Below are 24,563 nucleotides of genomic sequence, written 5' to 3'. Positions count from 1 at the left end.
AAATTTTAGTGTGGATATGCTAGTTAGTGACACCTTCAGCAGGTGTTTGCACAACTTTATACTACATCCATGCAGTTAAGTTAGAGCATAGGGTGCTTGGAAGGGAGTACTTTAGACTAAGTACAGAGTCATGATCAGCTGGCCCTTCCTGGAGGCTAGCAGCTTTATTAATCAGGTAGAGCTTCACAGGCATATTTTTGGCCATTAAATTTGTTTCCCCGGTACCTCTGAATAGCAAAATTTATAATATAAATAATAGAATAGAATCATAGAAACATTTAATTTGGAAGAGACCTATGGAGATCTCTAGTCCAAACTCATGCTTCAAGCAGGGCTAACTTCAAAGCTGGATCAGGTTAGAGCATTACCTGTGTTTGTATTGTTATCATACATTCTCAGAACTAAACAATGCTGACATAAGTGAAGAAATGGTTTGAATTTCTCTTAAGGATGGTCTGCTGTCACTCCCAAGATGCATGCTAATCCATGTCAGCATGGATTTTGTGCTGAATTTGAAGTCTTGATTTTGTTGAGGAACTTCAGAAGGGGAATCTTTAGTAAAAGTCTACAGGTCTTGTTCATGCAAATGGCAAGTGAAGAACTGTGATTTATCACACAGACAATGAGATTTGGTTCAGTTACATTTCACTGATTTTGCCAAGAGGACCTGCAACATACTTCAGATATTTCTGTTAGTAAACCACAAATAATTTAAAACACATGAGGTCACTGAATAAGAAAACACAAGAGTATTTGACAGCAAAAGATAATGAATGCTAAAAGTGTGGTGGCAAACCCTAAGTATAAAATGCAAAGTTTTCAGACTGTGAGGAGTTATCTCTGAAGTCCCATTTGGTGAAACACAACTGCAATGAATATTTATTGCCACCTTATTTAGCAGCATGAACAAAAGGAACTGTTATAAATAAACAACACTATGACAGTTTCACTGCTATTAGCTTGATGTTCTCAGCTGAAGTCAATCAAACTGAAAGACAAAGCAATCAGGGAAAAGACTAAGTCAAACATCCAAATTACACAGTTTCTATTTTTGTGTTAACTACCGTCATCACTGATTTGTCCAAGACTTACTAGTGTGAGGAAGCTGTTGGTGAAATTTGACAGGTGTCAGCATGGCATTTGCATGCTTCTAGATTGAAATGCAGGCTTTAAATGTAAATTTACATAATTTGTTTTAAGGTTTCCTTAGCATATCAGTAAAACTTTGAAATTATATAAAGGGGGGTAAAATTAACAAAGCAGAGCAATGTACATTTAAAAGGATGCAATTAAGTAGTCAATAATATGGGGGGTGGGGAACAGAGAGGCAAGTTCTGTCTTTATAACTTCTTGCAATGTCCTACTGGCTGCTCCTGCTGCAGTACCTCATCTCTACCCTCTGATGTACAGATGAAACCACCTCTTCTGTGCAGCTGTGCTGATAATAGCAGGTGACTCACTTGCAACCTATTTGTCCTCAGACCTAGTTTGACAGCCACTTCATTCTTCAGAGCAAGCAAAGCAAAACTTAAATGTGCCACTAACTTACATGAAAACCTCCAGTGCATGTTTAGTAACCCATCCGCTCTGCACATCTGAACTCAGGTCAGACATGTACTGAACCCTTTGACTCAATCCAAGTAACATATACATTTGTAAAGTATTTGCAAGATTGGTATGCACATTGCCTAGGTGAGCTCAGAGGCTTGTTGCCCCCAGCTGGCACTTTGCAGGGCAGTGCATGCCCTTAGTCCATGTACACAGCCCTCTCGGTCTCTGGTTCACTTGGATCAGGGCTGCATCCTCCCCCAGGAATGCACCGACCAGCAAGGCTGGAGGAGATACATACCCAGGAGTTTTTCTTCAACATCTCCACTGACTGTCATCTTCTGAAATGTGATGTCTGTAGCAGACTATTTAATATAGGTTGGTGCTTGTCAGGGAGGGGATACGTAACTGGAAAATTATATTGTACCAGCAGGTTGGCCTGCTTAATTCTGTTCATGTAGTTCATCGTAGTTCAGCAGAAGTTACCTATTGCATGGAAGAGACAAACCTTTCACACTGACTCTGTGCAAATGCTTCCCCATGTAATTTCAGCTAAGCTTTCAGATGCCTAAGCATGCATCGCATCTGCCCATCTAATGCTAAAAAGTATGTCCTCAGTACATCAGCCAAGCTCCACACCCAGGCATTCAGCTGGAAGACAGTTATACTCTAGAAACTTCATCAACAAGAAGTGCGTTCGTCATCAACCACCTCATTGGAGTCATGTAAATAACCACGCTGGCCATAACGCTAGTGTAAAACGAAGACACTATGGCTCCATGCCTGTGCCTGAAAATCCTGACAAAATAAAAGAGTAAAATGTGGCAAAGAAAACCCTGAGATTTAAATCCCAAATGCCAGTTAGTCCTACAGTATTTTCTCTGTATAGTCAGCCTATCAGGAAGAGAATTCTTTTTACTCCAAGTTCCTGTGGAATGGCAAGTACACACACTTCAGAGCACTGGCCATCACAGCAATCACTGCTTGTCAGCTGCCACTCTGAATGTCTTTCTAAATGAGTTTTCTAAAAGTATATATATTACAATCACATCATGTGTGTTTGTTATACTAGGCAGGCTTTGTCCCAACCCTGCTATTTATGCAAAAAGCTCCATTTTAGGATCTTATGTACTGCTTTGGACAAGGAGAATGAAGTGAGTCTTTTTTTATATAATACAGTGTCACAGCACCAAATAAACAGACCATAACTTTTTCTTTGGACATGGTACTGAAGTTTAGGCTGGAATGAAGGAGACACACTGCCTTTGGGAAACAAAAGAAGGCAAGTTCAAGAGGTCTTTGACTGCGGAGTTTTTGATTGTTGAACTTTTAGGACCAATTTCTAATGACACAGAAATACATTCCCATATAAATCATCAGCTCTGTTCTTTGTGGAGATCTTTCAGTGTTTAGGTATTCAGAGACAGCTTTCTTCCTTTATCATAAGCTTTCTTCATTCAAGGCCCGCATTCAGTCAAGTAGCTTTTTCAGTCTTGGAGAAGGACTTCCAAAGGGGCATCTAAAAAAGCCAGGAATTAACTTTCTAATACAACTTCACACCTCCCCAGATGCTAGTTTCAAATTAATCATCTGTTCTGGGGAAAGCAGATGGAAAATAATATCCCTGATAAAAGGGGTCTAATGAGAGCTGGAGGACCTGTGCTGACTGCTAATTTTACAAGAAGTCCTGAGGAGATTTTTGACTGGATAAAGGGGGAATATTGATGTTTACTGTCTGCAAAAAAAAAATCCTCCCACTTCTTTGATATGGAGGAACTTTGACAAAGAAGACAACTGGCCAATCTATTTTGATTTTGGCCTCCTCAAGTTTAGGACCTGGGAATGACACTTGGCTTTATTTCTCAGTCAGAGAAGTGAGGGGACAGCCTGATTTGAGTTCCACACCACAGCTCCGAATCTTCACACCCTTCTCAGCTGCCAGGAGGACAGAACAAGGAGGAAGTACGTACCACTTTCTAGGATACAGACAAAAAGGACATTATAGGATCTTTTTCACTGAAGCTCCCTCAACAGACAGGCCCCTGGAGCAGCTCTGCAATCAGCTCCTGCAGTAGGTCCTACCAAAACTGCTGTCCCTCAGCCCTCCTTGTTGCTTTTTCTGGTACTGTGCTGTGCTGTTTTCCCTTCAGCCCTCATTTTACACCCTTCCAGCATTAGGCTTTTTTTATCCCGTGTTTTAGCTGCCCAGTTATATCCTCCTCAGCCCATACTTCTCTCTCTCAGGTCTTGCTCTCTTTCTTCCTCTCGCACACCTTTCCTTTCCCAATTTATCTGTTGCAGAGAAAGTGGAACCTGCCTAGCAGACAGCTAGACAAAACCCATGAACTAATTTTCCCTAAAATAGATCAACCCTCTTTCTAAACCTCTTAATTAACTACATTCCTAGCCATCTCCCTTCCTCCCTGGTCAGAAGCATAATGCTTCTGCGTTCCCTGCTGTCCCCTTTTTCCTGCATCTCCCCCAGCACAGGCTGCTCCTGCTATAAGCCATCCTCTCTTCAATAGGAGCAGTCTTATTTTTGGTGCGGCAGGAATGCCATCCTGCCCTAGTTCATGCAGTGTACTTTCCTTCTTTCTTCCTTGCACAATTTGTTGCTGTAGCTCATCACATGCACTCTGCTTGCCTTCTGCTACAGCTTCAAAGCACTCCACAGTTTTTGATTTGCCTCTCCTACTGCTCCAAGACTCTGAGTGATACAGAGAACCTCCTACAGCCAGAAAGTAACTGTGATTTTTAGCAATGATGTTTGCTCTAACTATTTAAAGCACACTTAAGAAGACACATAATAAGTAGGTTTGAGGGAAGTGGTAGCAATCCACCCACTACGTTCCTTTTAGCTAACCCTTTAATTAAATATTAAAGATATGGTTCTCGGGAAGATTTAAAATAACCCACTGACAGAAAAAAGAGACAGGTTAAAAAAACAGCAGAAAATGAAATAATCCCCCCAAAAGACTTACCACACCTTCACACTGCTTTTAACGTAATTTTACTGTGCTGATGAGGGAAGAGCTTTTCTGAAGGGAAATAACAAACCTCATGCTTTCCAGTGCTAGATCCCTCTAGCTGTTCTCAGGGAGTCCCACTAGGGATTGCAAATTATTTGATGCCTAACATACTAGTTTCCTCTTTCATAATGGATAGCAAAAAAATGTTTATAAAACTGAGTAAATAAATTACTTGAAATGTTATTCCTCAATCAAAAGACACATTCTGCTGCTGGATGCACAGAACTGATACACAGTTTTAGGGGTAAAGTCTATATATATATATACTGATTATAGCACGGTCTCCAGGTATAAAGCAGGGTGAGATAAATCACACCAAGGTCTGTGCAGATTTGTGGTATGAAGCATTGCCCTTTATAACTGAGATAAGGCACACCAGACATATACCACAAACGGTCAGAGCACAAAGAGAAGAGGCAGCTGATGGAGATGAGAAGTGTAAGAAATCAGCTATGTCCCCAAACCTGAGTGGCTCTGGCCTGCATAACCATTTTGGTGAAGGCTTTGATTATTTTTCTCTCTGTCTAACTGACAAACTGCTGCACTGGCAAAGCATCTATAGATAAACTGAGCAGTGTTTTTGCATCAGTACTGCAAGAACATTTGCTCTGCTGCTTCTTCGCTTGTGTTTGAACTCCATTGTCCTTCGTTACTCTTTTGTTCTTCTCTGCTGTGTGTAGTTTTAAATCAAACTCCAAACCCCCAAACTCTCTGTATAGTTTCCACTGTTGCTGTAATACAAACAGAAACTGGTCAACCATTTCAATTTGGTCTTGTGTTAGCCATATAATGGAAAGTGTTTTCACACACCATTTTCCCCCTCCAAATTAGTCTTAAAATCAATACTGTCCTGCTTTCAATTAAAATATCACCACAACAGATGTATCTATAAGGTGCCTAGAATTTCACAATAGAAAACCTATTACTTGGAATACAAAAGTTGGCCAAAATGATATAATTCCTGAGGCAAGAGAAATGATACTGGTGATTTTATTCAGCATGTGTCCAATACGATTTTCTATTCGGAATCCACATTTTTTAATGCTTTTCTTATACCATTCTAAACATTACCTTCAGCTTTTATGGAGTCCCTTAGAAAGTTTTTTCAATTTGTTTACCAGAAAACTTAAACCTTAATGATTAAATAATAGGACATTTATATACATCAGCGGGTTTTCTCAGATACTGGGCTCTAAGTACATACAATGTCTATTGAGTGAAAATAAAAAAGAAAATTCCAGTCATGCAAATCATCTTACAAATCAAGTTCCATTTGACTTGAAAATTTTTACTCTGTCACTGGCATATCATTTTAAAATTAAGCAGATAATTTTTAAGGTTGCTTTGTCCATTTCCATTTGTTTGTTTTGCCATGTTGAAGAACTGACAGGCCACATGCTACTGCAGAAGGTACCGGCAGGCTAATAATGGTTCTGCTACCACCAACCAACCACTCCAAGCCCTGGCGTGGATGTGTTTAAAAAAACCACCTAACCTTCAGCTAACTGCACTGGTTTATTTCTGAACAGCACATCACAATATCAGCATAGATAGCACATTGTAACCGGTTGGGTGATTCCACTTAATAATTTTTCAACATTAGGACCTTTCAGCATTTTAATTCTGGTTTCATTTATGAATTAAAGGTCATATATAGAGCACAAATGAGGTCTAAATTTAGTCACAGCAGACCACAGTTCCACATAAAGACAAATCTTCAAGTTATGTTGACCTGCTAGGAGACAAAGATAAACAGCACAGCAAACATGTACCTGCAATGCACTGCTTCCCTATTAAATATTAACTGTTTCATTTACATTTAAATGAACTGAGCAGTAATGGATAGACTTTCCAGTACTACTGTTTGGTGCTGCTGTCATGGAAAGAAGCTGAAGACAATGGGGGCTGTATGGGGGCAAATGACGCAATCTCAGCATCCGCTCAAGTGACTTCAATGATGACCATTCTCCAGTCTTGAAATATAATCCTACACAGCATTTTGTTTTTTCTCTTCCTCTGTAAACACATCTGTTCATAAATAACTTAGATATCTCCTTGACATTCATGGTATGTAACTGAAGCTGAAGTAGAAAAGGATGGGCGGTGTACAGCACTGAGGAGATGTCACAGTACTTTTGTTCAGCATTTTTGTCAAGTGCAGGTTGGTAACATCAGCCATCAGAGACGGGCGGGGTGACCCACCCATATTTTTCATGGGTCTTCACCAAACTCTTAAACGTTGCTTCAGCTTCCTTTCGACTGAATGACTTTTTTGATTTGCCAGCTTTTCTGCAGATACGGCCCTGCACCAAACAAAAAAGAAAACCTTCATTAATCATGTGAACATGCCGCTGGAAACCACAGCTTAACTATTCAACGTGTCAGGCCAAAAGGCATCCACTTACAGGTACCAGAAAGCAGTTCCCAAACTGGGGCAGACAAAGGCATTATTAGAGATGGTTAGAAATACTATGCAGTAAAGAAAAAAAAAAACACAAAAAAACCCAGACATCTGCAGGGCTATTTCTTCCCAGCGAGCCCCTGCGCTGGCAGGCTGCCCCGCGTGCTGCCGCCGTGCCGCAGGGCTCACTGCCCTCCCTGCTGCGCCAGGACCCCTGCAAACGAGCGAAGGGACCTCCACCATGGCGCGCCTGGCGTGCAGACACTCATGCCCACCCCGCCAGGTCAGGGGCTCAGCCCGAAGCTGGCTGGGACAGCGAGGAGCACGACAACGTGCCCCAGAAACGGCGCCTCGGCACGGCGGGACGCTGCTTCCCACCGGCTCCTGGGGCTCTGTGGGCATCCCCTGCACCCCTTCCAGACCCAGGAAAGGAAGGGGGTCCCCAGCATCCCCCCCTGGCCCCACAGGGCCAGCAGCTGGGGGTGGAGAAGGAGGCAGGCTGCTGCAAGGGGTACCAGCTCACGGCTGGGAGGCAGAAAGAGGTTTCACACCAATTCTGACACCAGACTTGTACTGTAGTCCCAGGTGTGAGTATCACGGAGTCAACAACCATTGTAAAAGCAGAGCATTTCTGCGTGCTACCCGTATCTCCCCCCCCATCGCGAACGCAGTACGTCACTAAAAATTACATCCATCCCACAGAACGCGCTCCATTCTTCTTTTTCTAATCTGACCTGTGAGAAATGAACAGCGCTGGCACCGCTTAAAGGCAGGAGCACCTTAAAACCGACTTGCTTCCAACCTACATAAAAAATTCTAATTTGTTTATTACCCCTTCATGACAAGTTTGATAATCAACGAAAATATACACATTTAAACATACTGCATCTTTATTACTTTGTAATTAAATATTGCTTCTAAATGCACAGCAGTATAGAATTTCAAATCCTCGTTCGGCAACAGAGACATTTACTGAGTTATTAATAGCTCTCCTTATTTTTCACATTGGTCCATGACAACTACCGACCAACAGAGACACAAGAAAGAAATACAGCTGCAGATTTACTCCACTCTACAGCAATAACACCCTTTAAAGTATTTAAGCCTATTGGATTTGTCACAAAATAGATGTTTATTAAAGTCACAAGTCTAAATTTTAATAACTATTTGATAGACTGCACTGAAAGCCTTTTTTTAGAATAAATGGTATTTGATAAGCAGATACCATATTCCAGTGTTACAGCCATTAAGAACCAAGTTAGTGTGTTCTCATTTTTTCTTTCTTTTGCTCAAAATGATGCATCAGGCTGCATCTTTTGCCTCCCATATTTTACTGTCCATTTGGAATTTAAAGCAAAAATTTGTCATTTGTAATCGTGTGCAACAAAAAATACTGAGAAAAAAATCACGTATATGGAGGGGAAAAAAAGAAGAAAAAAAAAAAGGTGAAAAAAGAAAATAAACTCTGTCCTCGGAGCATCAAAGTTATTTTTACAGACTAAAATGAGTAAGATTAGTCTGCAGTGTGGACAAATAATTTCAGTCTAGAAAGCTGTCACAATATTGCACAGATAACACTTCTGTGTTCAGCGCCACTCCTATTATAACAAAACTATGGACACATGAGATAAAAAAGCTGTTTCCTACTCCTGTTTTAGTAAGTGGTTTTTCTGTGCAGTTTGACTTCTCTTTCAGAGCCTACCTTAACTAAAGATTAGGAACAGCCTCTAAATCCCACCTCGATTTATTCACAGCCAATTTATACCCACTTGGTTTTCAGAAAAATAGCTATTTTATCTTTCGATGCTTTTCCTCGCCTTTCTCCCTGGTCGCCATTTACAGACTAGCAATGTATTTCTTCTTTAAATACCTCTTGATAGACTAAACAGCAAGACACCTTCCCCATCCTGATACTAATTTGGCAATTAATAGTTCCCAAATAAGGATGACCTGAATGGTACTCAATTTAACCCCACCAATAAATTCTCTTAGAAAATGTTCCTTTTTAGTTGTGACAAAAGGAATAATTAAATAAAACTGGGTAACATATTTTTAAAATCTCATTGACTAATTACCTTACACATCCTGCAGAAGTATTTTTGTTGTTACAAAACATGTTCTGTATTTTCTTCCTAATCTGAGCTTTTGTTGGAAGCATACTTAGAGAAACATAGGAAAGGATAAAGCAAAGTGCAACCGAAGATGAAATCAGCACAGAAAATGCTGTCCTCAAAATCTCACCAATGAAATACTTTTGAAAGTAATATATAAACTTACTCTAGTACTTAATTTCTGGATTAGGTCCATTTGCCATCTCTTGTCTTATACATATTATTTTTTATCATTTAATGCTTCGATACTTTTCTGAATGGTGTGCATAGCACCTAGCACAGTACGATCCATGTCTTTCCCAGCTTCATCAAAGTATTAATACTAATCTGTACCTAGAAATAGGATCTTTGCATTGAGAACAGCTATTGCTCATGTTCAGTGTCAGCTGCATACTGCTTTCAAACAAGGAAAGTAAGAATTCGTTGGTGTTGCAGTAATGCAGCGAATATCATCAAATCATCTAAAATGTTACTGGAGCCACAGCAGATGAAATGAGCATCGTTCCATGAGTTTATTCTCATACTTCTTTGTTATTAATGTAACAGATCATTAAATCCACTTCTAAAACGCATTCTGGTACCATCTGCAGGTTGTATATAAACTGCATCATCAAAGACCAGTGAATTCTACCCCACTGTAGTCCGTGCATTTCTATGTTTATACAGAAACTATGGGTGGCATGGTTAGCACTGTCTCTTATTAACCAATATCCTGCCAGGTGTTTATAATTTGGATAAAATTTAACCTTGTGGACTGAAATTTTCCCTTGTTGGTGCCTCAAGTAAACCTGAGGTAAAAAGAAAGAAGGGTGGAATTTCAGTCGACACTGTTCGGATGCTTTGGGGTCTATACTTGGGTGGTATCTACTGTCTTAATGATTTTTAGCTTTTTGCCATTCCCACAAAACTCTTCCCAAGTTTAACTAAAAAAAATGGCATTTTGGAGGCAATTATAAAAGAAAGTGCCAAACATTATAACAGGCACTGTTACCAGATGTGACTACGGTTTATTTTCAGACTGCTACTTAAACATGCAGTCATTTTAACTCTGGTCAGGAGACTATGAGCTGCTGCGTTCTGTAAATATGATAAATATGGTAAATACAGTACGTAAATACAGTGCTGGCCATAGCTCAATTGCGCACAACTGCATTTTGACCAATCTCTAAACCACCCACATCACTACTGCCACGTAAGGAATACAGATCATTTGCAACGCCAATGATTTGATGTGTCCAGTACCAAATCAAGAAAAGATACCAAACTGATAGCTGAACAAGATCAAAACATTCCACAGAAGATTAAAACCAACAGAGAAAACCCAAGAAAGCCTTTCATAAAGATACTAATGTCGACTTTCGCTCTGAGAAGTCACACCAGGAGCTTATTTAAATACTTGCAATACTTTCAGACACTCACAGAGTGCTTTTCATAAAGGGATAATTGAAAACCTAATTAAAATAAAGAGTTGGAGAGAACATTTCAGATTTTGCCATCTGCTGTGACTTCATGTACTTATCCAGATACAATTTTAACAAGCTAGAAACATATGAAAGGTGAAAGTAATGCCGCAGCATCCAACTGGTTTACACAGCCGTGCCGAAACACAGGGGAACGTGTGCTGCGCTCAGCCTCCTCTCTCGCTTGTGCTCTCACTGCGCCCAGTTTGTGTGGCACAGTGAGCAATTGCATGCCACTCACCTCCTCTTTGCCCAAACTAATAAGTTGGAACAAACAGCTGATAAGGATCCAGTCTATAGCCCTGGGAACTGCGAGGAGGAAGACCTCCTCCAGCAGAGTCTGCTGTGAGTAGCCTTCTCGGGACCCTGGCCATACCTAGGGATGGCTCCCTCCCGCCATATTCAGCCAAAGACCCAACGTAAACCTCGCACGTGATTTGGCACCCACATTTACAGACCACTGTAGGCAAATCTGGGAGCTTTTCTACTTCTCGGTGATGCCACAGTAGCCTCCACGTTTCTTCACAATGATGAACGCATCAGCATGTGCTCTCCTTGAGAACACTGTGTGACGCTGAAGCACATCCTCAAAAGTATTCAACTCAACATCTAGTAGCTCTTTTAAAGTCCTTCAGTATCATTGTCAGCAATGCGCCATATCTCTTCTTCCCCAACAACACCGAGTAACGAAGTGGTCCGAAGACAGAGCTAAGCTCTGTACGGAGATACCCGAATAGGAAGCCTGAAGCTCTTTAGCCCTGCAGTCCCACTGCAGCCGTGGACCTGCCCTCGTCTGGCCTGTGTGTCATGAAAAACAGTCCTGACGCTTCTTCTGGTGTTTCCAGAATCAGGATGGCCTCAAGGGGTTTTCTTTGGCAGTGATGAAGGGATTTCTCTCTCTCATCAAACCAGCTATAGCAGCTCCCAGACCAAAGCCCAACAGTTTTGGCATAGCACACAGCATCAGGTGTCGTATCACTTTTAGCACTACCTGGAAGGACAGGACTACGTAATGGTGGCTGGCCTTTCAGAGGATCATACAATCCCCGAAGTGCTGGCTGGAAGGGACCTGTGGAGGTCTCTAAGTCCAACTTAGATACTTGGAGCTGAACTGCCAACACAGGTCAGCTGTGGCACTGCCTAGCCAGGTCCTGAATCCCTCAAGGTTGTGCTCAGTCCTCTCCTGATGCAAGTCCCTGCATTACTAGGTCCCAAATTTACAGAGATTTATTGTGCGCAGACATCAGCCCTTACAGGACTGAGGTTTATTCTGGAAACAGCTTAAGCTCCTGAGCTACACGTCTCTTGAGATGCCACAGCAAACCCTTCAGGCACACCCAGACTTCTTTCCTGGACTGGTTAACAAAAAGTTGTATTCATTGCAAACAGTACACAGCTAATAGACTCAGAAGCAGGCAAGCCTTCACGTTATTAGCACTGGTCTTAACACAAACTCCGCAGCCCTGCATTCCTTTCATTAATCCTGGATATGCAAATAACTCAAGGTTGGTCTTCCAAGGGCAAATCATATCTGCCTTCCACACATGGGGCTAAACGTGGCCCATCATTTAAGCCAGCATAAGGGTGCATGGGTACAATTTAATTTTCTCCCTTCATCTCTCGAGAGATCTCTATAGCAGGCTCTAGTGACCCACTTCTAGGTAAATGTCAAGAGACAGAAAACAATCAAAGGTTTAGAGCAGTACACAAAAGACTGTAAGACGTCACTGTGCCACATGCTGCATCTGTGGTGATCCCTCCAAGGACAGGAGGGAGACACACAAAGATATGCCCATTTTCCAAGTCTGGATGTCCCAGGCTTCTCAATGGATGATGCAAAAACTGTGGATTTTTTAAGAGCTGGAGCACACTATGAGTCTCCAGTACGTAGCACGTTCCACTAACGTGCCAGCCACTAATGGCTTTGGGCCTCAACTGTTCAAAGCCAAATACTATGCAAACATACTCAAATCTTTTCTGATAAGTAACAGAGGAATCCAGTGCTTAAGCCTGAACCAGTCTTATTCTAGAATATTTAAACAAGTTGACAGAGAAAAATATTTCCGCTGGCTTTAGAGAAGCATTCAAAAGTAGAACAATGCTAAAGTGAGCTACCATCATGCTCTCAGTGCAATGATTCCAATGTGTCACAACATCACTGTTAGAGTGCAATATACACAATCTCTCCTACCAATTACACGGCTTATAATTTTTTTCCTTCATGTACTGATGAGGCACAGTTAATCACGTCTCAAAAACTGCACACAATTTATATTGGACTGTATATAATTATTAGCTATAGCTAAAACAAAGCAGTATAAAAAATGATGCAGACAAATACTGTCAATGTTGCTGCCTAAGTGAATTAAAAATAGGATGTTTTCCTGCAAATGTGTAATTTCTGAAGCAGTATTTCCACGCCTTTTTTGGTCTCCTTTTTAAAAATAATCCATAGAAAGAAGTGAAAACTCAGCAAGTTCCGGCTTTAAAGCATCCTATAAATTGCTCCTTCTGGGATTGTGACTGTTCTTTGTCCAGGAAAAAGAAATCTGTGTTCCAGCTGAGTAATTACTAATGCTCACTTGTCTGTGTGCAGCCTGGTGCAAGTAGCTCTCGACTGAGACAAACACTTACAGCCCCAATCCCTGTTTGACAGCTACAGAACACTGTGCTGCTCTTCCTTGCCTCTCCCGGAAGTTAGCACAGAGTCAGCAGCGTGATTTCAGTACAGATGAGGGTTAAGAAACTCCCTTCCTGCATTTTTTGGGTGGGACAAACTCTGCATTGGCAAAAGAACAAGAAAATTTTGGCAGCCCATCACATTCTTGGAAGGTGCCTCTAGCATATCCAGGGCCAAAGGTGCTGTCTTACAACATGGTGGGCTTCTGTCAAAAGAGATGGTCCCTGTCCATCTTAGTCTAGATGACAAAGGGACATTTTCTCTTTCAGCCTCCTGCTGAGCTCCCTGGACTACCTCTCTGTGGCATCAGGTACCAGCAGAGTTCCTGAGGGCAAGTCCAGGCAAAAAGGCTGGGAGCATGACAGCCCCTCTTGGCATCAGCCCACAGGTCCTCCACGTCAGGAACCTGAAGTTACCCAAGTTAAACACAGCCACGGGTGTAAACCTCACCAAAGCAAAGCAAACCATCCTTTACGACAGAGTGTAGAGACAAAGGAGCTACAGTCCAGACAACAATGTCTGTCTCCACATTTGCCAAAGTTTCACCATGCTAAAAAAGCAAACAGGAGTAACAAGCAGGCTACATCTGGGAACATTTAATCAACTTAAGAGCAAATTCGGTATGATTAAAGTCACAAGCCAATGCACTTTTTCCCCTGCTATTCACACAAATGTCTCAATCTCTTGACTACGATATGTCTCATACTGATGCACGTGGACAGCTACTCATAGTCTCCACTTCCAAGTGCTTTAAGTATGTATCCTCAAATGACCTTTGGAAAGAGGATTATCTGTAGTTCACAGGTGGGGAAGAGGAATACAGTGAAGTTATATGACTTGGCCATGACTGTATCTGAAGTCAGTGGCAAAACCTGGAAGCTAACTTGGATCAGGTCTGCTCAGCCTAAGTGCTCTAACTGTGAAATATCCTCCTCCCCTCAATAATTACAGAACATTTCAATACTAGGTATACTTTAATAGAAATAATCTTGTCAAATTTATAGAAAATTTGACATTTATAGAAATTCATAGAAACTTTGAAAAATTAGTAGCATCAATTTCCTCTGCTTTGTGATGCTTTAGGTTTTTTATGGGCACATGTAATGGAAATAAGCCCTACGTTTCTTACTGCAGCTGGGGTTTTGTTACCATTTGTAACACAAACCTAGAAACAGGAGAAATATCTAGTCATTCCACAGCTCATAAAGCTTGACTATGAGAAGCATCTGAGCTCCAGGACATTTCATAACGCAGGCTTACTCTTTCTTCCTCCGGTTTATTTCCACTCGTCTTTGCATGCAGATTTGGGATTGTGACTGACTTGTAACTCTATCAAGGAGTCACAGCAGAGGTTCCAGGGGTTTTGGAGAGCCTGCGCAGAATAGGATTAAATCAATGAGGATCATTGATTTTAACAACACACACAAAATCACAAAGCAGATAAAAAGACATTTTCCAAGACAGACTCTGCACGTGCACAAGGCAGGCATGCATCTGCCACACGTGGCTGATGACAGGCACACTTGATATACCACTCCTCAGTTTGACTTTTAACTGGAATGGGGCAAATCAGACTGGCACCTTGATCCTCTTTCAGAAGAGGAATCACCTGAATGTCCTAGGTGTGGTGCCCATTTACTTGTTCCGTGCAGACCAGTAGGGACTGCAAATTCATTTTCGTCAAAGCACACCTACACTTCTCCCTAGTTTACGCTCTTTCAATTCCCAGCGCAGTGCTGGTTTCACAGCCAGCCAGGTTAGGTGACAGTACCATGTCCTTCCCATGCAGCTTGTCCTGCAACTTCCAGGATCTACTCAATTACCGCTGTGCCCAGCCAGAGTTAAAGACCAACACTGCGGAGTGCCTAGCACCCTCTAGAAATGACTGCGTGGAGTATGATTCAGACCAGCCCCAAGCCACACGCTTTTCAAAAACACAATGATATTCAACAGAAACCTGGTATTCCACTTACAAGCGAAACAACTGGATCCTGCGCACGTTAAATTTAAGACATATTTTGAGCCATTCAGACAACATAATCACCGCACCCCCTGAAGTTCTCCCTGTTTAATAGCAGAGTAATTGCACCTGGCAATCCTTTCATCCTCCCATCTCCCCTCATGCCTAGTGTCAGTGTTACCTTTTTTGACAGTTACAGGAGAAGATAACTTGTAAACTGGAAATGGCATGTGAAGGACTGAATACGTCAAGGAAAAGATGAGATTTTCACTGACTCTCATCAGCCCAAAGGAGCTTAGATGGAAAAAAGAGACACAGCTAATATTACATTACTTAACCAATGTCCCACTTTGTGAGAGCAGATGCCCAGTCAGGGGACATGCCTTGAATCATGCCTGGCAATAAGGCTCCCATGATATGAGAACCAGAATTACTGTGGAGTTACAAATCCTCGATCTGGAAGTCTCCGGTCATGCATGGAAATCCCAGTGCATTGTGTAGATGTTAGGAAATCTGCATATTTGTAAGGCTAGCCTGTATGAGGAAGAGTAAATCTTCCTCACAATAGAAAGTGGGTTATTTAGGTTACTCCTCCAAGAGGACACAAAGTCACCCCTTGGGACTAGGCTTTCTGCACTTGAAAAAACACAGTTCTTCAACAAAGTATCTGACAAAACACCCAAATGCTACACAGTTCTCTATCTGAACACTTCCACTGAAGAAAATAAGGACTTTGTTTATAATTCAGGAAAGAAGAATCTTGCTCTTTTGAGCAAAGTCAATTTTCTTACGATCCAAAGTGGCAATTCTTTTAAATTCTTATTTAGGAAATCAGCCAAGTATTGCCAGAAAGAATTAGTTCTACCTGCCATAAAACCATGTTTTAAAATAAGCGGTTTGTTTCAATTTAGTGATTTAACTTATTTGATGACTATTTTAACACTAAGGATGATAGCTGAAAGTATTTTAAAATTTTCCTTTTTATGCTTTGAAGAGGTAAAATGGAGATTATGTTCGCCCTGCTTTTTCAAAGCATTAAAACAGTCTCCTACTTCAGTGAGTTGGAATCCCTGTGTCTTCATTCCTCTCAGCAGAATACATTTGCATAATAATAGTGGATAGTCAGAACAGCACTATACCAGAGTACATATGAACAATATTTTTTCCAGCCCATTCATCAATCCCAGCATCTCAACATAGCAAATGTATAAGGTGCCACGTAAAACTTCATCTTGAAAATCCTACTTTTCTCAATTGCAATGAAAAAGACATCTTAGAAGGCCAATATATCTGATTTTCCTCTGTAGCTAAACAATATTCTGTTACCTCTTTGGCCCAGCATTTATACCTGTTCATGGGGAACAAGCCCTGTAACACATTCTTTGTCTCCTCTGTTATCTTTGTATGTGAGTCAATGTGTTTTTCAACCATGGACTTAAAGCAACATTTCTTCTCTTGGTGATAACTGGCATCATTTGCCCGAGCTACTAATAGAAAGCAAAAAGCAAGCCAGTTTTATTTTTTAAGGCCCTAATACGATACAATGGCTCCAAATAATTTAGAGACCACTGTGTTCTCTATACATTTCTGCAGCCTTTGAGATTAGCTGATTTATTCATGGCTATAGTCCTCAAACCCAGCATCTGGAGTATGAAAACCCATGGATTTGCAATTAATTTCTGCTATACATATTTGAAAGACCTGGAGTCTGCTGACCTCCTGGACACCATGCAAGTCCCATCTGCTATCTGCTCACTCATGCTTTTGTTTGAAAGGATGAAGGAGGAGTAATTTAGACTATGATTAACAGCTACCTTCTGTATCTGTTTTTCATAAAATAAGACCATTTCTCCTGCTTCAGTCTGGTAGAAGTCAGCTGGGATACTCATATTTTTAAAATGGAAAGATAAATCAGTCCAACAGTCATTCAAGGTACATACCTCTTGAAGCAAACAAACAGGATTCCACTGAGGTATTTCTAACATTACAAGGGATGCAAGTACTATATACCAACAACTGTTATTTGAATTCAGGAAATTTTCCAATAGAAAATTAAATCTTAATTACAAATTATATTTTGATTTTGATTTAAATCATTATACAGCAGCATTACAGCTGAACATAGTTACAGCAAGAACGCCCGTAACTATGGGGTCCCTGTTCCTATTTTAGTATGTCCTGACAAGATGTTTACGCTTTTTCTATTCACTGGAAGAATAAGGGAGTATTTTCCTCAAAACAAAGAACTTCTTCCATGACATCATCTGCAGAGTCGCCAGTTACCTGACAAGCTGCCTTTGGCCAGCAGTCCTGTCCACAGCCTCCAGGGAGAGAACAAGGGACTCATAAAAAGGAGGACAAGGCACCTACTGGTAAGCACCAGTGCAAGCTTAAGCCCAAAGTCCTCAGGGCATCAGGTGCAGCTGCATTAGTTGTTCTCAAAAAAAAACCATTCCTGATGCTTTATTTGGACATTGGCATACATAGCTTTGTCCTCTTTTCAACCAAACCGGTGTCAAATCATTCCTCTCCAGTGAGAAACAACATGTCTATCAGAGGACACAAAGTCCTCTGCCACTTTTGGACAAACTCTGCTCCTTTTCATTTGGGACCATATCATCCACCATGTTTTCAAATGAGAGAGATGACTCCTCCCCAAAACACAGGCGCTGGCCTCAGCCGTGTGCCTTACTCACGGAGAGCCACGATGAACCTCCCACTGCTTCATCACCCTCCTACGACCGGCACTGCTCCCCCTTCCTTCCTTCCATTAATTAATATTATTGCAACAACGGCACCGTTACCAGGAAGTGGAGAGCAAGAGACTCATTTTTAAATCTCTCGCTTAAATCATCAATAAACCATTTTAAAGGGTGCTGCTAAGGAGGAGTAACGCTCAGCAGGCCACTTCCACAGCCTGGGCAGACAGACAGACATGGGATGCTCTGCCCAGACAGGCACGTTGAACGGTTGCCCCCAGGACAACAAACAACCAGTAGCGCTGCAGCAGCTCACGGCTACCATTTCGAGCTTTTGCCCACGATGACGGGAGCCAGCGAGCAGCTGACTGTGCAAGAAGCAAGTACAAAGTCATCCCCTTAAAACCAAGGCTACCGTTGAGTTAAGGACAACACCAGATTTTTTAAAATAGGACTCCGGATCCCAGACAGATAAACAGTCTTAGGCCTTTGATGTACTGAGAATTCCCCTCAAGATACTGACTAGAGCTGTGTGAATAATTGATTTTCTCAGCTGAATAGCTGAAGCAACTGACCAAACAAACCCCAACTTGTTTGTTAATTAACTTTTTTTTTCCCTTGAAAACTGAAAAAAAAAAAAAGAAAAAGAAAAAAAGCATAGTTTGGGACTGTTGAATCATTTCATTCAAACAGAAATTGTCTCTCTTCTATTTTAAACATTTTGTTTTCCAGACAAAAAATACCTAAAAATCCAATACTAGATTCGTGGAAGCAAGGGTATAGGTCCTATAAGGTAGGACTTCCCTCAAGCAAGGTCACCTGAGGCATATGGTTCCTGCTTGGTGAAATCGGGAGAAACAGCCACCCTGCTTTAAAATCCAGCCCCTGGGAGACACGCTCAGGTTTGGGAACCTGGACCCAGGCTTCCCCACATATGAGGGCAATGCTGAAAAGTAACGGAAAAGTCCTACCTCTTAATTTCTGCATTGCGCATTTACATCTCCTTACGGACATAACTCCTGAGTGAAATGTTTCACCTGTGAGATGTCAGAATGACTTCTCTCAATTTTTCTTTTACTCTGCTAAAATGCCTGTGAAATCCATTAAAAAAAAATCTGAATTTGTCAAGAATCATGACTGCCCAAAAATGTATTTTCAGTGTTGGTTCCATCTGCTTTTTGATCACTTTGTCAAAAAAAGAAGGTTACATATGTTCATAGGTCACTATTAGCTCTGACAAAATAACACAACTGAGAAGCGCTGCGTTTCTCTCCGAAGAACCGGCAGAGAACAGCAGCATTACAGTTAGCTCAGCAAAACAGGACCGATGAGAAACGCTGAATGAAATCAGCCACCTTGGTTTTATCACGCAAATCACCAAGAGGAGGAACGTACGCCAGCGGGAAGTTCAGTCCTGCCTACTCATGCCAGCGCCCGCGCCACCGACGCGCACGTTCGATGCGTCACCAGCTCCAGTTTTCACAATGACTTCAGGCTAAATCACGGTGCCGCGGACTGGCGACACGTCCCTGGAAGGTCCCATTTACTGACTGGCGCTAGCAGCGCCCCATCTCCCGCTTGGCCTCATGGCTGCTGCCATTTGCTTGTGCAGGGTCGTTCTGGGGCGGCGGAGAACGGACCTCACCCTTCCAGCCTTTCTGATTAATAGCAAGCGTGCTGACTATTTTGTGCTATTGCAGGGTGCATGCTGCTTACAGGAATTACACAATTAACCTGGTGTAAGCCATCGCTATTTGTTCAGGCCAGCTCCTTGCAGGCACCAAGATTACCTTCCGCACGGCGAGAGCTGCCCAAAACCAGCCCTGCAGCTGGAAATGCAGCGCCTCGGCTCTCAACGTTTCGGCGGCTCTATTTTCATTTTCAAAAAAATATGGTCAAAAGTAGATTACCTGTAAACTGAGAAATGAAATGGGGATAGGGGAGCGCCTGTCGTATTTTGAGCCCTATTATGCAATGGAGTCGAGATTACATAACGAGGGGAGTGCGATTACAGAAATGTGGCTCCCATGACGCGGAGCCCGGCTATGATGACAGGCTGACAACCTGTCACAGGCTCTGTAACCCAGAAATTACATTTATTGTCAGTATTACCTATCAACCTTCCCACTTGGAATGAACGAGCCAAGAGGTTGAACGGTGCACGTTACACCTATTTCACTACTAAGTTACTGGCAGCAATTTATTCTGCCCTTTTTTTTTTTAATCGCCCATGCATTCTCTTTTTTCATAATTAACTTCGTAAACTTCTGGAAGAACGTTATTGAAACTCTTGCATTTTAAATGTGTTTATTAATGATGCATACAGAAACATCCTCTGCTATCAGAAATTACTACTACTTTCTGGAAACCTCTTCAGTGGTTTAGGGAAGAAAATTGTCAGATTACATAGCTTAATATTTATTACTAATAAAACAATTTAGTGCTTTTCTTCACTGAGACATTTTAGGATCCCAGTAAATCTTAATTTAACCCTTTTGCATTCAACATTCAACACTGCAGAAAGATGCTGAATTGTTAAAAAAATTGAGAGAATCTAGCATTGTCCTTCTAAATCCTTGTTTAAAATAACAAGAACTATGATGTCTATAAAAAGAGATGGGTTAACAAATAGTGAGATGCAGTAAGAACTTCAACATACCCCAGGCTCAATGTAAATTAAGGCTCTTTTTTTCTGGTAGATGTTTTTTGTACCCCAAGGTGACCTAGGGAAGTTGACCTCTTCAAATGAAGTGCAGAGGAAAATACTACCTGATTAAAAAAAGGAGCAGTAGGCCCAAATCAAACAGAGAAAAAGGAGGAAAAGCCACTTACAAAAGAGTCCATTAAATAACCAAAACTAATTTTCAGTCTTAAAAGAAACCAAGCCTTTACTTCTGCTCATCCAAGCAGTTCCACAGAGGCAAACAGGAGTAACCTCATTTTTAAGCAAAAGAAAAACATGTTATTATTTACTCCTCCTCCCCCCCCCTTTGCCAAGATATGTATTTAAGAAGTTACTTAGCATCATTTACTGACAGACGCGGAGATGTGCATGTCCCCTGGTTTCAAGGGCATTCACGAAGTGAACACGAAAATCACCCTGTCACAGCCATGTGTATATTGCCCACAATAACCATAAAGGACTGGCTATGAGTTTCACCAGCAATATTTACCCATTTATTAAAAACGGCTCATGAAATACTTCTCTTCTAAGGATATTCTGCAGGAGAGAAAGAAAAAAAAGCATAAAACGCATTGATTCAGCTCAGATGAGATCCTCTGCCAGGGGAACCAGGTACCTCCTCCGGAGAGGAGAGCTGGCAGGAACCGTCTAGCTGCTGCAACCGCAGTGCATCCCCGAAATTACTTGTTCCTTTCAGGCAGGGAGATTTTAAACTGGTACAACTTTGCCGGCAGCTCGGGCAGCAGTTCCAGGCGCAACGCCGTGCCACAGCTCTGCCCTGCGTGCCAAGGCCCAAATCCGGGAGCCCGGGGGTCGCCCCTTCTCCCCTGAGGGATGCTATGCAGGGCAGCACCAGACAAAGACCGGGGGGCAGCAGCTCCAGCGTCGCGTCCTACGCCAGTGGCAGCCCTTCACGCTGGAGAGCAGCAAGCATGGCCGACTAGCTGGTGAAGGGCAGGAGGCGGAGGACTCGGATCCCAATGCCACTGGAGCCCGAAGAGCCCCTTCTGCTTTGGGGTGAGGGAGGTGCCCCTCGGGGCAGGGGGCAACGGGCACCACGTCTCGGTGCCACACGCAGCAGAGCCAAGCATGGGGACAAAAGACAGGCCAGAGGACACGCCTCACCCCTCCGAGCTGCCCCATACCTCTGCTGCACCTGCCTGAGAAGGGACCCCAGAGCAAAACACGTGTGTCCCTGCCTCCTTCCCACCGGTGACACCAGGCCCTCGGGGGGAGACCTGTCATCCAGGCCTGGCCAAGGTCAGCCACAGGCAGGGCTTGACCCACCGCCCTTTGGGGTTCCCATCCAAACACGTGCGCACGCGCACACCCCCACGCACACCCACCACGCGCACGCAGCGTGGGAGAGCCCACGAAGCCCTACCTGCCCCTTGACCAAGCTGGCCGCAAACTGCCTCATGACGGCCTCCACGGTGTAGGCACTGGACCAGCCGCGGGGGGTGAGCAGCTCCATGCAGATGGCTCCGCCGTCCAAGACATAGCCGTTCTCCAGGCGGGGGCTGAGCACCCTCATGAAGGGCGGTGAGAAGGGGAAGTTGTCAGGGAAAGTGAGGTTGAGCAGGATGTACTCCGTGTTGGTCTCCTTCATGTCCTGCCACAGCACCGAGTCCTTATCCACCTGGTGCAGCTTCACGTTCCAGTCGAAGAGGCTCTCGTCCACCAGCTCCACCGAGATGAAGCGGTCGCTGAGCCGCGCGATGTCCTGCAGCTCCTTCATCAGCCGCCGGGTCCGCACCTGCGTGCAGTGCTGCTGCCGGCCCGCGGGCGCCAGCGGCCCCGACCCCGACGGCAGCGGCACCAGCGGCGCCGGCCCCGACCCGCACCCGGGGCCGGGACCGGGACCGGGGCCGGGCCGCTGCGCCGCCTCCTTACCGACGCCGGGCTCCCGGGCCGCCTCCCGCGGCTTCTCCCTGCCGCCGCCCGAGCGCGGCTGCGGGGGCTGCTTAGCGAGCTCCGGCGCCTTCTTGTTCTTGTGGCCCCCGGGGCTGCTCTCGCTGCTGCTGCTGCTGCAGCCGCCGCCGCCGCCCCCGGGGGGGCCCTGCGGCTGCGGCTTGTTGCTGCTGTTCTTCTGGTTGCCCCTGCCCCTGAGCGAGGAGCCCTGCTGGCTGCTGCTGCTGCGGTGGTGGTGGTGGTGGTGGTGGTGCTTGGGGTCCTCCGTGTCCCGGTTGTGCAGCCGGATCAGCCCGATTTTCCGCAGCAGAGTGGCCATGTTGTGCGCGGCTCCGCTCTCCCTCTCGCCTTTATGGGTCGGTGCGGGTTTACGAGTGTTAATTTAAAGCCCCGCTCGCCGGGTTTGCTGTTCGCTGGCGGGGGGGGCGGTCGGCGAGGCGCCTCTCCCGCCGGTCCGGGCGCGGGGGGCGCAGGCGGCGCGGGCGGCGGGGAGAGAAAGGCGGCGGCGCTGCCGCGGGGAGGATGTGCGGCCGCCGGTCGCCGCTCAAACGCCTCCCCTCGCTAGGGCTGCGGCGGGCGGCATTGCAGCAGCGGGGCCGCTCCCGGGGACATCACGGCCTCGCTGCCGCGGCCATGATCCCGTGAAGAGGAGAGGAAAAAAAAGGGGGGGGAGGAAAAAAACCAAAACAACAAACCACCCGCAAGGGAGAGCCCCCGCGCCCCCCCCCCCCCCCCCCCCGCACGGCGGGCGGAATCGCCTGCGCTGCAGATGGCTTCCCCCAGCACCTTCGGCTCGCAGCCGGCCGAGCCAATCGCCGCCGGCCCCCCGGCGGGCCGGTCCCCGCGCCGCGCCGCGCCGGGCGCCTCCCCCGGGGGAGGGCGGGAGAGGCCGACAGCGGAGCGGCAGCCCCAGCCCCTTCCCCAGCCCTTGCCCCTGCCTCTTCCCCTGCCCCTGCCTCCGCGCTTCTCCCGCGGCGGCAGAGCGCGCTCCGGCCCGTTTTTCGGCGCCGCCGGCGGGGGGAGAGGGGCCGCGCGGGGCGCCCCTGCCGCTGCCGCCGCAGCCCCCGCCGCCCGCCCCCCGCGCTGCCTCCGCGCCCCGCGGCACCGCCGCTGCGGGCCTCGGCGGAGCGACGGGCGGCGGGGGCCCGTCCCGCAGCGCCGCCGCCCGGCCGCTCCGCTCCGTTACGCTCCGCTCCGCGCTGCGGCAGCGCGGGGTGCGGGGGCGAGGCGGACCGGGGGCGGCGACCACGGGGAGCGGCGGGTCGGGGCGTGGGCCGCCGCCACCACAGGAAGGAGGCAGGGGTACGTGGGCAGGTGCGGCAGGCCCACGGGTACGGACGCGTGTGTCCTCGCTCGCGGGGCCAGAAAATGACAGACAGGCCTACTTGGCGCTCTGTGCGAACGGGCGCACGTGTGCGTAGCACATACATAGTGCGGATGTGTGAAAACTGTACGGTCATGTGTAAGGACATAACCGCATTTAAATGCATCTGTGTGTGTGTGTTTACCATGCGTACACCTGCCCACCTGAAGACTATCTATAAACACGGGTTGAAAGCATATGCCTATAAAAATCTTATGGAAACGTGGTTGAAAAGCAGATGCAAATACCTGCATGTATTCGTGTATTTTTTGCGTTGGGAACGATGTGACGATTTTTGTTTCTCCAGCACGGCAGATACACATATCCCCTCCCTCCGACACCCGCTCGCCTCCAGACCAGGTAGAACCTGTAGAGAAAGGTCAGGAGGTACCAGCGGAGCTGATCCACATGTGATACCTGTGCATCTCTCATTAGCCTGCTTTGAACAGCAAGCAGATGAAGAGCTGTGAGCTAACTGGAGACGATGGCCCGGGAAGCACAGATGCCACGACGGCGCTGCCCTTGTTGGCTCCTGCCCTCCACGCTAGTGACCTGCCCAGTCCAAAAGCCTGTCAGTGTGATAACCCTTGGGGTTGCATTGATCCTTCCCCGTGTGCAGATACCTGGGGTCTGTTGCAGGAGATGTTTGCTGAACTTCCTACCCTGAGAAGATCTGCGTGTGACAGGGTGGCTCCCAGGTGGTCAGAAGTCCTGGGGA

General features: G+C 45.1%; 1 protein-coding gene and 1 long non-coding RNA gene across 3 annotated transcripts; both read right to left on the bottom strand.

The window, feature by feature from the left end:
• Positions 1-553: 553 nt before the first annotated feature.
• On the bottom strand, positions 554-5,553 carry LOC138690284 (uncharacterized). The gene is made up of 2 exons (XR_011329089.1): positions 5,042-5,553; positions 554-4,997 (listed from the first exon to the last, which is right to left on the bottom strand). It is a non-coding gene; the product is annotated as an uncharacterized lncRNA (long non-coding RNA).
• A 520-nt stretch (positions 5,554-6,073) lies between these two features.
• UBE2QL1 (ubiquitin conjugating enzyme E2 QL1) lies at positions 6,074-23,550 on the bottom strand. Of its 2 annotated transcripts, XM_069808823.1 has the most exons (3): positions 21,956-23,550; positions 21,062-21,108; positions 20,179-20,657 (listed from the first exon to the last, which is right to left on the bottom strand). In XM_069808823.1, exons 1-3 carry the CDS (start codon positions 22,799-22,801, stop codon positions 20,654-20,656), a joined length of 897 nt encoding a protein of 298 aa, XP_069664924.1. In that variant the 5' UTR covers positions 22,802-23,550; the 3' UTR covers positions 20,179-20,653. The 2 variants fall into 2 exon arrangements, with proteins under 2 accessions (XP_069664923.1, XP_069664924.1); XM_069808822.1 differs by lacking the exons at positions 20,179-20,657; positions 21,062-21,108 and adding an exon at positions 6,074-6,880 and having other exon boundaries at positions 21,956-23,181.
• Positions 23,551-24,563: the final 1,013 nt, after the last annotated feature.

The sequence above is a fragment of the Haliaeetus albicilla genome, chromosome 21 (assembly GCF_947461875.1).
Source record: "Haliaeetus albicilla chromosome 21, bHalAlb1.1, whole genome shotgun sequence".
Classification (NCBI taxonomy): Eukaryota; Metazoa; Chordata; class Aves; order Accipitriformes; family Accipitridae; genus Haliaeetus; species Haliaeetus albicilla.
This window is presented reverse-complemented; position numbering and strand designations above follow the sequence as displayed.